Genomic DNA, 14,053 nt, shown 5'->3' on the forward strand with positions numbered 1-14,053 from the left:
GGGAAACTGAGGGAAAGAAGATGTATGGAGGCCAGAAGGTTAATTGCTGGCATTTCATGGGTCTCTAGCACATTTGAACTTGCAGGAATTAGTCTCTGTACCATTTTTCAAGCAAATTGCTTCTGGGACAGAGTATGGTTAGGAACTAAGAAAAGGGATACGCGCTTAATCTGCAAAATGTTAAAAGTTACAGTTGCCATAAGATGACTTTTAAAAAATATTATTATTTATTTCTGCTGCTGTTCAACAAAGGATAGTTTCTAAAGCATTTTTCCTTGGGTCCTGTTCCAATTGATCACACAGGCTACACCCAGGGTACATCTAGAATTTAGGAAACCTGGCCTCTTCCTAGCCTTAGCTAACTGTTTACTTTCTTTTCTTTTCCTTCCTTCCTTCCTTCCTTCCTTCTTTCTTTCTTTCTTTCTTTCTTTCTTTCTTTCTTTCTTTCTTTCTTTCCTTCTTTCTTTCCTTCTTTCTTTCCTTCTTTCCTTCTTTCCTTCTTTCTTTCTTTCTTTCTTTCTTTCTTTCTTTCTTTCTTTCTTTCTTTCTTTCTTTCTTTCTTTCTTTCTTTCTTTCTTTCTTTCTTTCTTTCTTTCTTTCTTTCTTTCCCTTCAGTTTTTCAAGGTAGGATTTCACTCTAGCCCAGGCTGACCTGGAATCCTCCTACTCTGCCTTCTGAATGCTGGGATTAAAGGCATGCACCACCACGCTAAACCTTTCAAGCCCAAACAATTTGTCTCAATTTCTTTGAGTGATTCTCAACTATATAAAAGGATAGTATAAGCTTTGTAGTCCCTTACCTTAAGAAGAAATTTTTTTGTTTATTTAATGTATTTGAGAGTGACAGAAAGAGAAAGAGGCAGATAGATAGAGCATGGGCGTGCCAGGGCCTCCAGCCACTGCAAACAAACTCCAGATGCATGTGCCACCTTGTGCATCTGGCTTATGTGAGTCCTTAGGCTTCACAGGCAAGCACTTAACCACTAAGCCATCCCTCCAGCCCTTAAGAAGAAATTTTTATTGGATATAATTCACAAAATTTGATCAGGGATCAAAAAGCCCTGACCTTAGCCCTTGATTTTTTACTTTACCTCTGGCAGGCCATGTTCCAGAGTGCTTTTGTCCAGGTGTGTCTCAGTTACTTGCAGTTTGGTAGTACTCACTTTTGCTACCTTCCACAGCTCCTAGCTTCTGCTTGTCTTCATCTGCAAATGAAGTGTCCCTCTGAGAACAGAGAATGATCCTATATCCCTGGGCATGATTTAGACAAAAAGCATTGTGATGAAAAGTGGCTGTTTATATACCTGTTCTTTTTTAATGTATGCATTTATTTGCAAGGAGGGGGAGGAGAGGGAAAATGCCAGGGCCTCTTGCTGCTACAAATGAACTCCAGTTTTATGTGCCACGTTGTGCATCTGGCTTTACATGGGTACTGGGAAACTGAACCTGCAAGCAAGTGTCTTTACCCACTGAGCAAAATCTCCCTAGTAATATACCTACATGTTCAAGTGACTTTACCTGTGAATGTGATTCAGGATTACACCAGTGTATGAAAACTAAAATGGTTTTCATACAGTTAGATTAAAAAGATATGCCCTGTCTTACATAGATTTGCTTCTGAACAAAAGCGTGCTTGTAGGTTATGATCTAATTGCTTTGTTATTTAAAGAAATATTGATATGAATCTTTTAGCAAAAGAATACTCCCTCATTTACCTCATATGCAGAGCTTTTTTCATATGCTGAATCTATTTTACTTTAAGGAAAAGTCTGTTTATATAAAGACTCTCCAAGAGGGAGATAGGAGCCTAACAGGACAAGATGATGTGCAGTTCAGTCTGTGCTAAGAGTTGAGAGTAGACAGATGTTCAGTACATTTCGTCCCATTGACTCTGGAAAGGCTTCTTCTAACATCCACCTCTTGCTTTTATGTTAGATCGAACGTTTGGAAGTAAGCAGTCTTGCTCAGACATCCAGTGCTGTGGCCTCAAGTACTGATGGCAGCATCCACACAGAGTCCGTGGATGGAATACCAGACCCTCAGCGCACAAAGGCTGCCATTGCTCACCTGCAACAGAAGATCCTAAAGCTCACAGAACAGATCAAGATTGCACAGACTGCCCGGGACGATAATGTTGCTGAGTACTTGAAGCTTGCCAACAGTGCAGACAAGCAACAGGCTGCCCGAATCAAGCAGGTATTTGAGAAGAAGAATCAGAAATCTGCCCAAACCATTCTCCAGCTACAGAAGAAGCTTGAGCACTACCACCGTAAGCTCCGTGAGGTAGAGCAGAATGGGATCCCTCGGCAGCCAAAGGATGTCTTTAGGGACATGCACCAGGGTCTGAAGGATGTGGGAGCAAAGGTGACTGGCTTCAGTGAAGGTGTGGTGGACAGTGTCAAAGGTGGATTTTCCAGCTTCTCCCAGGCCACCCATTCAGCAGCAGGAGCTGTCGTCTCAAAACCCAGAGAGATCGCCTCATTGATTCGGAACAAATTTGGTAGTGCAGACAACATCCCTAACCTGAAGGACTCATTAGAGGAAGGGCAAGTGGATGATGCAGGGAAGGCTTTGGGGGTTATTTCAAACTTTCAATCGAGCCCAAAATATGGTAGTGAGGAAGATTGTTCTAGTGCCACTTCAGGCTCAGTAGGAGCCAACAGCACCACAGGGGGCATTGCTGTGGGAGCATCCAGCTCCAAAACAAATACCCTGGACATGCAGAGCTCAGGGTTTGATACACTACTACATGAGATCCGGGAAACCCAGGTCAGACTGGAGGAGTCCTTTGAGACCCTCAAGGAGCATTATCAGCGAGACTATTCCTTAATAATGCAGACCTTGCAGGAGGAACGATATAGGTAGGTTATGTTTAATTAAAATTTTTAATTGCATGTTTGGGGTTTCCTTCCTTTTGAATATGGAAAAGTGAGTTTAAATGTTCTTTATCTGTCTCTACAGAGTTTAGAACACTTTAGATATTCATACAGCATCCACAGCCCCTGTTTCATCATGGAGGGTTAGCAATTAAATAAGCCCCAAGATTACATTACCAATGAAGCATTTTAGTAAGGGGATAAAACATTACTTAACTCTCCAGTCTCCTATTTTAGTTTTTCATTTTAAAATGAAGCCCAAGTTTTCTGAGGTATTTCATCAATTCACTTAAATCATAGAAGTACCCAGTTATTGATAACCTTTGCTGTGTTATGTTGCATTCATAACATCTTAATTCTTAGAACTCTGGAGATAACAAAGATACAGCCCAGCAAAAAAGTAATAACCTGTATAGATACTTTGCCTTAAACATACTTACTTGGTGTGTTAGTTTAGCTGCTATGACAAAAATTCCCAAAAAAAGCAACTTAAGAAAGACTTTATTTTGACTCACAGTTGAAGGCTACGGACATCATGGCAGCAGGAGTATGAGGCAGCTGGTGACATTGCATCTGCAGTTTGAAAGCAGCGAGAGACAAATGCTCAGCTCACTTCTTCCTTTTTATTCAGTACAGGATCCCAGCCTATGGATTGGTGCAGAACATATTTAGAATGGGTCTTCCCACCTCAATTAACTTAATATTAAAAACTCCTTCCCATGGGCTGGAGAGATAGTTTAGCAGTTAAGGTGCTTGCCTGCAAATCCAAAGGACCAGGTTTGATTCCCCAGAACCCATATAAGCCAGATACACAAGGTGGCCCATTCATCTAGAGTTCATTTGCATTGGCTAGAGGCCCTGGCACACCTATTCTGTCCCTCCCTTACTCCCTCCCTCCATCCCTTTCTCTGCTTTTTGCTCTCTGTCAAATAAATAAATAGTTAAAAAAAAAACTCCCAAACATACCTAGAGATTTGTGTCCTAGGTAATTCTGGATCTGATCAAGCTGACAATAGAGATTAACTATCATTCCAGGGCAATTGGTATAGAAAAAGTAGATGGGGGGGTGGAGAAATGGCTTAGCAGTTAAGGCACTTGCTGCCAAGCCTAAGGACCCAGGTTCAGTTCCCTAGTGTCCATGTAAACAAGATACACAAGGTGGTTCATGTGTCTGAAGTTCATTTGTAGTTCATTTGTACCTGACACACCCATTCTCTCTCTCTCATAAATAAATAAATAATTTTTATTAAATTGGCACATCAGAGCTGGAGGGATGGCACTGGCATGAGAAGCATAAAGTCCCAAGTTGGATTTCCCAATACCCATGTAAAGCACAAGGCAGTGCATGTGTCTGGAGTTTGTTTGCAGCCACTAGAGGCCCTGGTGTGTTCATGTGTATGTTTGTGCACACATGCACTCACTCTCATATACATAAATATATAAGTAAAGAATTAGGGGCTGGAGAGACGGCCTAGCAGTTAAGGTGCTTGCCTGCAAAGCCTAAGGACCCAGTTTCTACCCCCCATAAGCCACATAAACCAGGTGCACAAGGTAGCACATGTGCACAAAGTGGTATATACATCTGGAGTTTGCGGCACCTCAGGGCTGGAGAGATAGTTTAAAGATTAAGAGCATTCCCATTCGTATTGGGCCTGAGGAGGCCTGAGAGACTGCTTGAGTTCAGTCCCCAGGACCCACATAAACAGCTGGGAATAGCCATACACTTTTGTAATCCCAGATTTATAGGTGAGTAGAGACCCAGTAATCACTAAAGCTTGTGAAAAAACTAAAAACAAACAAACAAACAAAAAACCAACAAGGTGTGAAATCAGTAATAGACTCCACTAATAGAAGTTGCTAAATTCCTGTGATGAGCATTATGCTAGATATTCAACATGCAACTGCCAGCCTTCACAGTAACCCTAAGGTGGGCTGTATTGCTTCATTTTACAGTGGAGAAAATGGAAGTTTTTAAATTTTGTCATAGTTCACTAAGTAGTAAAGAAAGCCTGAACTTCATCTAATTTAAAATCTAGTATTCTTGGGCTGGAGAGATGGTTTACTGGTTCAGGCGCTTGCCTATAAAACCTAAGGACCTAGGTTCAATTTTGCAGTACCCACGTAAGCTACATGCACAAGATGGCACATGCATCTGGAGTTCGTTTGCAGTGGTGTGCCCATTCTCTCCTTCTCTCTCAAATAAATAAATATTTTTAACTTTAGTGTTCTTTTTATGCCAGTGCAGGTTGTTCTTAAGCTTAACCTTCAAATTCATGTGGTTGAAAGATTAGTCTAATTCTAAGAAGCACTTATTGCATTAGCCCATGGGTATTGGGCCTCTCTCAGATCACAGTACATTTACAAAAGTTGAGTGACTGTTTTTACTATATTTTATAAATTTCTGTGAATACATAAGCTTTTAAAAGTGTTTCAAGCTATTACAACAGTGTAGCTTACAGGTGAAATGGACTTAAATCCCCACTCAGGTTGTTATTTCTCTCTCTCTTTTTTTTTTTTTTTTCAAGGTAGGGTCTCACTCTAGCCCAGGCTGACCTGGAATTCACTATGGAGTCTCAGGGTGGCCTCAAACTCATGGCAATCCTCCTCCCGAGTGCTGGGATTAAAGGAATGCGCCACCACTCCCGGCCTCCTTTCAGACTTCTTAATGGTGCCTCCCTCCCTCCCTTCCTCTCTCTCTCTCTCTTTAGGTTTTATATTTATTGATTTATTTGAGGGAGGATGCAGGGGGAGGAGAGAGAACAGATGTGCCAGGAACTTCTGTCACTGCAAGCGAACTCCAGATCCATGCACCACTTTGTGCATCTGGCTTTATATGGGTACTAGGGAATCATACTGAGGCCAGCAGGCTTTGTAAGCAAGTGCCTTTAACTGCTGAGCCATCTCTCCAGCCCAGTGTCACTCTCTTAATGTGCTTCCACTGCTTTCTTCTCCAGTAAATTGCCCAACACCATCTACTTAACTGCGGTAATGAAAGGTGTTTAGAGGCCTCTGTCTTCACCAGTATACTTGTTCTGTGACTGAGTGCACTTGGCCTGGGGAGCCTCTGTAGCAGAGCCTGCATCTGGGCTCTACTTGTTCATTGAGCTTTGCGCTGGGCTCTCAGATATGAATAGATTTGTATTGCTGTGAGAAAGGAAACAAGGTTTAGAAAGTTTTTCAGTGCTGCGTTCTGTACTGACTTCATATTCTCCTTGTCCTGCTGGTCTTTTCATCTTATTAACATGTTAGTGCAGTTTCTCAGTGAGACCAGGGTTCACAGTGCTTCAGGGGGGAAAGGAATTCTTAGATATCTAGTTTAATCGCATTTACAGATGGATTCTCTTTACTGAAAGCCAGGAAGGTAAAGTGACTATTGCCAGATCACCCAGCAGAATGATTTCACCTTTTTTTTGTTTTGTTTTGTTTTTTGAGGTAGGGTTTTGCTCTAGCCCAGGCTGACCTGGAACTCGCTATGTAGTCTCAGGGTGCCCTCAGACTCACTGTGATCCACGTACCTCTTCCTCCTGAGTGCTGGGATTAAAGGCGTGCGCCACCACGCCTGGCACATGTATTTAATTTGCTGCTGAAAACCAACGACTAGAGCCGGGCATGGTGATACACGCCTTTAATCCCAGCACTCAGGAGGAAGAGGAGCACCATGAGTTCGAGGCCACCCTGAGACTATGTAGTGAATTCCAGATCAGCTTGAGCTAGAATGAGACCCTACCTTGAAGAAAAAAAAAAAAAACAAGAACTGGTCTTATTTCCAAAGTGGCTACAGTAGATACAAAGTGCTATGGGGATAAAATGCACGAAGAGTCAGGCGTGGTGGCGCACACCTTTAATCTCAGCAGAGGTAGGAGGATTACTAGTGAAGTCCAGGTCAGCCTGGGTTAGAGCAAAACTCTACCTCATTTAAAAAAGGGGGAGGCACAGAAAATATGAGCTGGGAAAGCACTGCTTTTCAGTATTTCCATTGGAAATTTGTAGTTATTACTGGTGTGAGCAGTGTTGTGCATAGGCTAGGAGTGTTCCTGCTGTTGGTAGGGAGTGATGCCATTTAAAATTTTCTCCTTTAGGGGATGACTGTCCTTTGGAAATCAGCTTCTGATAATGTTTGTATGAAGCTCCAGCATATTTTAAATTATACTAAGTCACAAGAGCAAAAATAGGGAAAGGCAGTAGAGCAGTTAAGGATAGCTCTCCTACTTAGGCACAGGCTATCTGTTGGAGTACTAACTTTACATATGGTTATTTAAATATAATTTTACCTAATTTTACTATTTTAGCCCTTTTCAGGTGTTAGATTTGTCTGTCAACTGAAGATTGATCAGTCTCCAGAGAATATGTGGGCGATATTTAATAATTTTGGATAGAAACCAGGAATATTGGGGGCTGGAAAGATAACCTAGCAGTTACGGTGCTTGCCTGTGAAGCCTAAGAACCCAGGTTCAATTCCCCAGTACCCACATAAGCCAGATGAACATGGTGGTGCATGTGTCTGGAGCTCATTTGCAGTCTAGAGGCCCTGGCATGCCCATTCTCTCTCTCTCCCTTCTGAAATATACATACATACACACACATAAATACATACCAAGAATGTGGGATCAAATTAGTCCTTTGTTTATAAGGGAAGAAATCAATTCAGAAAAGCTCTTATGAAAGATAAGACCTTGTATGTAAAGAGATACACTGGTTTGTTCTTCCAGCTTAGACATTGAAAAAGTAATAGAGAAGGAAGGGTCAAGAGAGAAAATACTACTATTCATTGATTCATTGGGCCTGGACAAGCTTGAATTTGCTTACCAATTCAGATACTACCTAAACTCTGTGGCCTCCATAGCTCATCTGTTTCTCCATCTACAAAAACAAGGTAAAGGCAGGGTGTGATGGTACAAACCTTTAATCCCAGTACTTGGGAGGCAGAGATAAGAGGATTGCTGTGAGCTTGAAATCAGCCTGGGCTAGAGTGAGACCCTACCTCAAAGCAAAACAAAAACAAAAACACCAAGGTAATATTTACTTAATAGAGTTGTAGCAGTTAATATATGAGATAATGTGTAACTTTGATCCCTAGTATAGAGAGAGATCATATATACAGAAGTACCTTAGTAGAATGCTTGATCTAGAATAGGAACTTAGAGCAGGCAGGGGCGGGGGGGGGGGGGGTGCTAATGCTTAACATGTAGCCCTGGATTCAGTTGTCATCACGCACATACCATAGTGAGAGCTCAATAAATACTCCATCCCTTTACATATTTCCTAAGTATGCCACAATGTTAAGAAGCCCTTCGTTGCCCAGAAGGTTTTATCTATTTCTGTGGTGTTGGGATATATGTTGTTTCTTGTCTTTGAGATAATATACTGCCTACCCTTATAGTTTTGAGACAAGATTTCATTATGTATACCAGGATGGACTAGAACTTTTGATCCTCCCAAGTGCTAGAATTTCAGGATAGCTCAGTGTTGCCTAGCCTTTTTTCATGCTTTAACACTAAGGCAGCAAAAAGTAAACAAAATGGGGCTGGAGAGATGGCTTAGTGGTTAAGGCACTAACTTGTCTGGGAAGCCTAAGGACCTAAGTTCAACTCCCCCACTACCCATGTAAGCCAGATGCACAAGGTGGTGCATGTATCTGGAGTTCATTTGCAGTGGCTGCAAGCCGTGGCATACCCATTCTCTCTCTCCCCCTTCCTTCTCTCAAATAAATAAATAAAAATATTTTTAAAAAGTAAATAAAATGATCTACATTAAAACTAGATGTGGTGACACAGGCCTTTTGTCCCAGTATTTGGGAGGCTGAGGTAGGAGTATTGCCATGAATTTGAGGCTAGCCAGGGGCTACAGAGTTCCAGATCAGCCTGGGCTACAGTGAGACCCTACCTGGAGGGGGTTAGAAATATTTCTCCAGCTCAGCCAAGAGTTTATTCACATTCCCTACATATCATATTCCCATCCTCAGCTATAGCCCTCCATTTCTGTGAAACACTGGTAGAATCTCCTTTGGGAAAAGGTGCAGCAATCCACTGCCATAATTGGCTATGAGTGTCAGCCGCAGACCCAGTTCTTCCTGCTTCGCTCAGAACCTGCTCCACAGGTTTCAACAGGCATCCTACCCTAAAGACCTTCTTGTACAACCAGGGAAGCTCCATAGGCTCTCCAAGGTGGCTCCAAACTTTTGAGCCACACCCAAAAATGTAAGGCTGTTGAAATTCCGAGCCTGTTCACTCACCTAGTTTCTCATTCATCAAGAATTTAACCCAGAAGAGCCCTTGCTTATCTTTGATCAAGGAAGATGACTACTGTTTTAACCATTCCAGTAACCAAAACACTTTTCTTAAAAAAAAAAAAAAAAACAGTGCTCTTGATATTCTTTTTAGAGAGGCTGAGAGAGAGAATTGGCATGCCAGGTCTTTAGCCACTGCAATAGAACTTCAGATGCTTGTACCACCTAGTGGGCATGTGCCAGCCAAAATCATATACAGTATTTATAGGATCAAGAACACTCGCCATCCCCTGCCTGTCTAAAAATCTCCACTTGGGGGCTGGAGAGATGGCTAAGTGGTTAAGGCACTTGCCTGCAAAGCCTAATGACCTGAGTTCAGTTCCCCAGTACCCATGTAAAGCTAGATGCACAAAGTGGCACATGCCTCTAGAGTCCATTCTTAGTGGTTAGAGGCCCTAGTACACCCATTCTCCCTCTCTGCCAGGCATGGTGGTACATGCCTTTAATTCTAGTACTCAGGAGGCAGAGGTAGAAAGAGTTCTGTGAGTTCGAGGCCAGCCAGAAACTTCATAGTGAATTTCAGATCAGCTTGGGCTAGAGCAAGAGAGCCTACCTTGTAAAAACAATTTTTAAAAAAGTCTTTACGTAGCATCCTGCAAAGGGGCTAAATGCCCTCAAAGGGGAATTCTTGATTATAAAAACTCACATGTGAAAGGCTGTATACAATTTGCCTTCCCCTCTTTCCTCTGCCTTTTTGTTCAGTGTTTGTATTTGTTGAGGAGATGGAACTGTTCTTCTGTGAATTCCCTTTCTCCATTTTAGAGTTAGGACAAGTATAGTAAATAAGAGAGATTATAATATTAGTAACAGAAGCACTGAGAAGTTTGAGAGGGAAGCTGGGGTACAGTCTTTCCCCTTTGATGTTCAAATTTTGCATTTGATTGATAGTATGGGGCTGGGGGTGAGCAATAAAACAAAAGTCATAGACTATAAGTAAGTAGTTCAGACCCTTGGTACACATCACTAAAGATTTCTGGGCCTCTATTTTATTTATTTGAAAGAGAAACAGAAAGATGCAGACAAGAGAGTGAGAATGGGGGCACCAGAGTCTCTTGCCATTGCAAATGAACTCCAAACACATGTGCCACTTTGTGTATCTGGCTTTAAGTGAGTACTGGGGAATTGAACTCAGGCCATCGGGTATTGCAGGCAAGTGCCTTTACCACTGAGCCATATTTCCACCCCCTGGGCCTCTATTTTTTAAAATTTTTTATTAATTAGTTTTGTATTCAGCAAATACAGTCAGTTTGGTACCATTATCAGGCTCATCTGTGACCTACTCCCTCCCCTTTGCCCCTCCTTGTTGAGATATATGGGTCATGCATTGTGGAGTTAGCCCACAGTTATGGGTAAGATAAATGTCTCTGCATACTATGACCCAACATGTGGCTCTGACATTCTTTCCGCCCCTCTTCCACACAATTTCCCTGGACCATGTTGGGTTCATTTTTGGTCTGCTTCAGTAATGAGGTGTTGGGGGCCTCCGGGTCTCTGACTCTCTGATTTGGTAGGAGTTGATTTTTCTCTGTGTTTATCTCCTTCTCCCTTCCCCCTGGAGCCTCTATTTTTTATGACATCAAGGTGCCTCCCAAAGAAGATGGATAAGGATTAATATAGAAATATCTTCATAAATCTGAGTTCCTTGGAGGCAAACGCTACACATGAGAAGGCATGGAGGGGAGGTAGTTATCATTGCTCTGTCATTATTGATGCTTGTACTTTGATGCTTGTGATGGTTAATTAGATTAGATTAAACCCCCACTTCTTCCCACACACCCCTCTCCTCCTCCCAAGAAAATACCACATCATTTTTACTGGGCTCTGTGTGTCAGCCTATTTCAGACCAGAATTTCATGTGTATATTATATAAACCTCACTATGGCTGGAGGCACTAAAAATGCTAATGCCAAGAGATCTAGTTTGTGCTTTCAAGTTGTGGTTGTGAAAAAAGCTGTAAAACAAACTTCCAAGGCCTACTGAGCAAATTAAGGAAAATGTTTTTCGTGTTAGCTTGCTTGTTTGTAACAGGCTGGCCTTGAACTTATGATCCCCCTGCCTCAGCCTCCCAGAAGTATGCACCATATGCCTGCTTGGGAAAGTGTTTCTGTAACAAGATAGTGAAATTCTTTCAAGATACTGAGTCCATCCCAGAAGATCTGCATTTTATGACACCAAGAAGGGCATTTTGCCAAAAACATTGTCTGTCCATCAGATTATACAAAGCCTCCAGTTTTCTCAGTTTCCTCCCTATTGTTTCCTACAGATTGAAGGGGTTTACCGTGATTATTCAGACACAACTGTCTGTATGAGTTTAGTAGGTTTCGGCTATACAATAACAAGAGCAACTTTTTCATTCTTTCAGAGGCTCCTCATTTTCCAGGTAATTCTTATGACTTGAAGAGAGAAACAAATGCTGGTTAGTCATTAGTTGATGAAGTAATAAGGCCAGGTCAACTATGCCCATAACAATGTCTTGTTTCATCCTTGAGTTCTATAGTTTTGCATATCACCTTGGCATCTTGTAACCTATTTGTCTGGTCTGCTGGGCTGAGAAATGGAGTTTTTTTCTGCTTACCCAAATGCTACTTTTCTGTTAACTACCTGCTAATGAATTACCATCTCTGGGAACACTAAACATGTTTTGTCATTTGGGAAGACTCTGCTTGAGATATATCTGTTAATTTCCTATGAAGTCATAAGTAAATTGTTCAAGCACGAAAGGACTTCATTTTCTTCAAAGGCATGGAAAGGATTAATTCAGCCCTCTGGAGAATTTCAAAGACCAGGTAAAATTGGTTTGAGACGCCATCCCTCACACATGCCAACAGTAAATGGAATTTTACTTAAATTAAGTGGCCAGTTTGAGCTAGGGAAATGGCAGCAACCTGGCTGGTTGCTTCTATAATGCCTTCCCATTGGAATAAGAAGAGAAAGAGGTTTGAGAAAGATGGAGTGTGTGTCCAATAAGCCATTTATGTATTAGGAGAAAGTTATGTATTTACTGGAAACAATGAAAAAATACAAAAATAAGTAAAATTGAGACCATGAGCAGTCTTTTTTTTCATTTAATTTAATTAATTAATTAGTTTAAGAGAAGGAGAGAATGGGCACACCAGGGACTCCAGCCACTGCAAACGAACTGCATGTGCCTCTTGTGCATCTGGCTTTCATGGGTCCTGGGGAATCGAACCTGAGTCTTTTGGCTTTGCAAGCAAGTGCCTTAACCAATAAGCCATCTCTCCAGCCCTTTGAGCAATCTTTCTAGGGATTGTTGTAGGAAATCACAAAAGAGAAAAATGAAAACAAGTAAATACTTGTGATAACCCAGAGCACCTCACCATCATGGGTACTTAGGAGTAGAGAGATTGCCTCTTTATAGACTGATGAAGTTGCAATTGAGATTTGAATCTAAAACATAGACTGAGAAGAGCCAACCGACACAAGCTTCATAATAAAAACATTTTTATGACAGCACTAGCTGCAGAATAGAAATAGAAACGTTGGTTTATAGTAAAGCTTACAAGTGTTGGGAACAAGTGTTCAATACTTTTCTAATTCACAGATACTCATCACTAGTCCACACAATTTTGTTTCTAAATAAACCCAAGGTTTTGCATACTATTCTGATTACTCTTACAATATCACTAGCTCATATGCCTTCCTACACCTGTTAGAATTGCTAAAGGTAGCCATGCGTGCTGGCACACGCCTTTAATACCAGCACTAGGGAGGCAGAGCTAGGAGGATCATTATGAGTTCAAGGCCACTTGAGACTACATAGTGAATTCCAGATCAGCCTGAGCTATAGTGAGACCCTACCCTTGAAAAACAAAAACAAAAAAGAATTGTTAAAAGCAATTTGTAAAGAGAAATACCACAAATGGTATTGTTTGAAGGTAGATATGGGTTCCTTGACCAGATATAATTCTTAAACCCTGAGTGAGAAAAGATCCTTAGTGGTCTGAGTCAGATGTCTTTCAATAGTGGCATTATTTCTGCAGAGTCCCTCATAGACAGCAGCAAACTATCATTTGCCTTAAGATAGTTATTTCCATGTTGGACAGGCATAGCCATTAGAAAGCTCTTTCTAGGGCTACAGAGATGGCTCAGTAGTTAAGAGCACTTGCTGCACAAGTTGAAGATCTTAATGCCTGAGAGAGTGTTTGAGTTTGATCCCAGGACCATTATAAATAGCTGGGCATGGCCATGCATATTTGTAACCATAGTCCCATAGGAGAGAATAGATTTCAGAAATCACCAGAGCATGCAAAAACAGCAAGCTCTAGGATTAATAAAAGACTCCAGCTCAAAGAAGAATGGGTGGAAGAGGGCTGGTGAAATGGCTTAGCAGTTAAGATGTTTACCTATGGAGCCTAAGGACCCTGGTTCAATTCCCCAGGATCCATGAAAGCCAGATGCACAAGGGGGTGCATGCATCTGGACTTCGTTTGTAGTGGCTGAAGGCCCTGGTGCACCCATTCTCTCCCTCCCCCTCCCCTCTCTCTCTCAAATAAATAAAAATTTTTTTTAATGGGTGGAACAGTGATGAGTGGAATACCTGACATTCCAGCCCAGGCACCGCAGTTGCACTCATGGGGCACTACAGGCATGCACACACATGTGTATGCTACACATACCACACACACAAGGGAAAAAGTTCTTTCTATAGCTAAACTAAAGCTTGGCTATTTGAAGCTCTGGTCCCTTAGTGCTTTAGAGCCACTCCCTCATAGACCTGACCTCTGAAGCCTGAATTGAGTAGCAGGAAGTAGCTTCTTTTTCCATAGAATAAGTCCTTGGTAAAATCTTGACTACTTACATCTGTCAATATCATTCTCTCTTGTATGGGTTTCTGTCATTTCAGCCCAGGATCTAACTTTTTAAAAAATTT

General features: G+C 41.6%; 1 protein-coding gene across 2 annotated transcripts in view; it reads left to right on the forward strand.

Annotated features, from left to right (window-relative positions):
• Tmcc1 (transmembrane and coiled-coil domain family 1) overlaps positions 1 to 14,053 on the forward strand; it is a 170,493-nt gene that overhangs the window by 141,979 nt on the left and 14,461 nt on the right. For both annotated transcript variants that reach the window (XM_045133589.1, XM_004651578.2), the window contains one exon: positions 1,936 to 2,861. In XM_045133589.1, the coding sequence (XP_044989524.1) occupies positions 1,936 to 2,861 (926 nt within the window). The remainder of the gene's footprint in view (positions 1 to 1,935; positions 2,862 to 14,053) is intronic.

This window comes from Jaculus jaculus, chromosome 14, assembly GCF_020740685.1.
Source record: "Jaculus jaculus isolate mJacJac1 chromosome 14, mJacJac1.mat.Y.cur, whole genome shotgun sequence".
NCBI lineage: Eukaryota > Metazoa > Chordata > Mammalia > Rodentia > Dipodidae > Jaculus > Jaculus jaculus.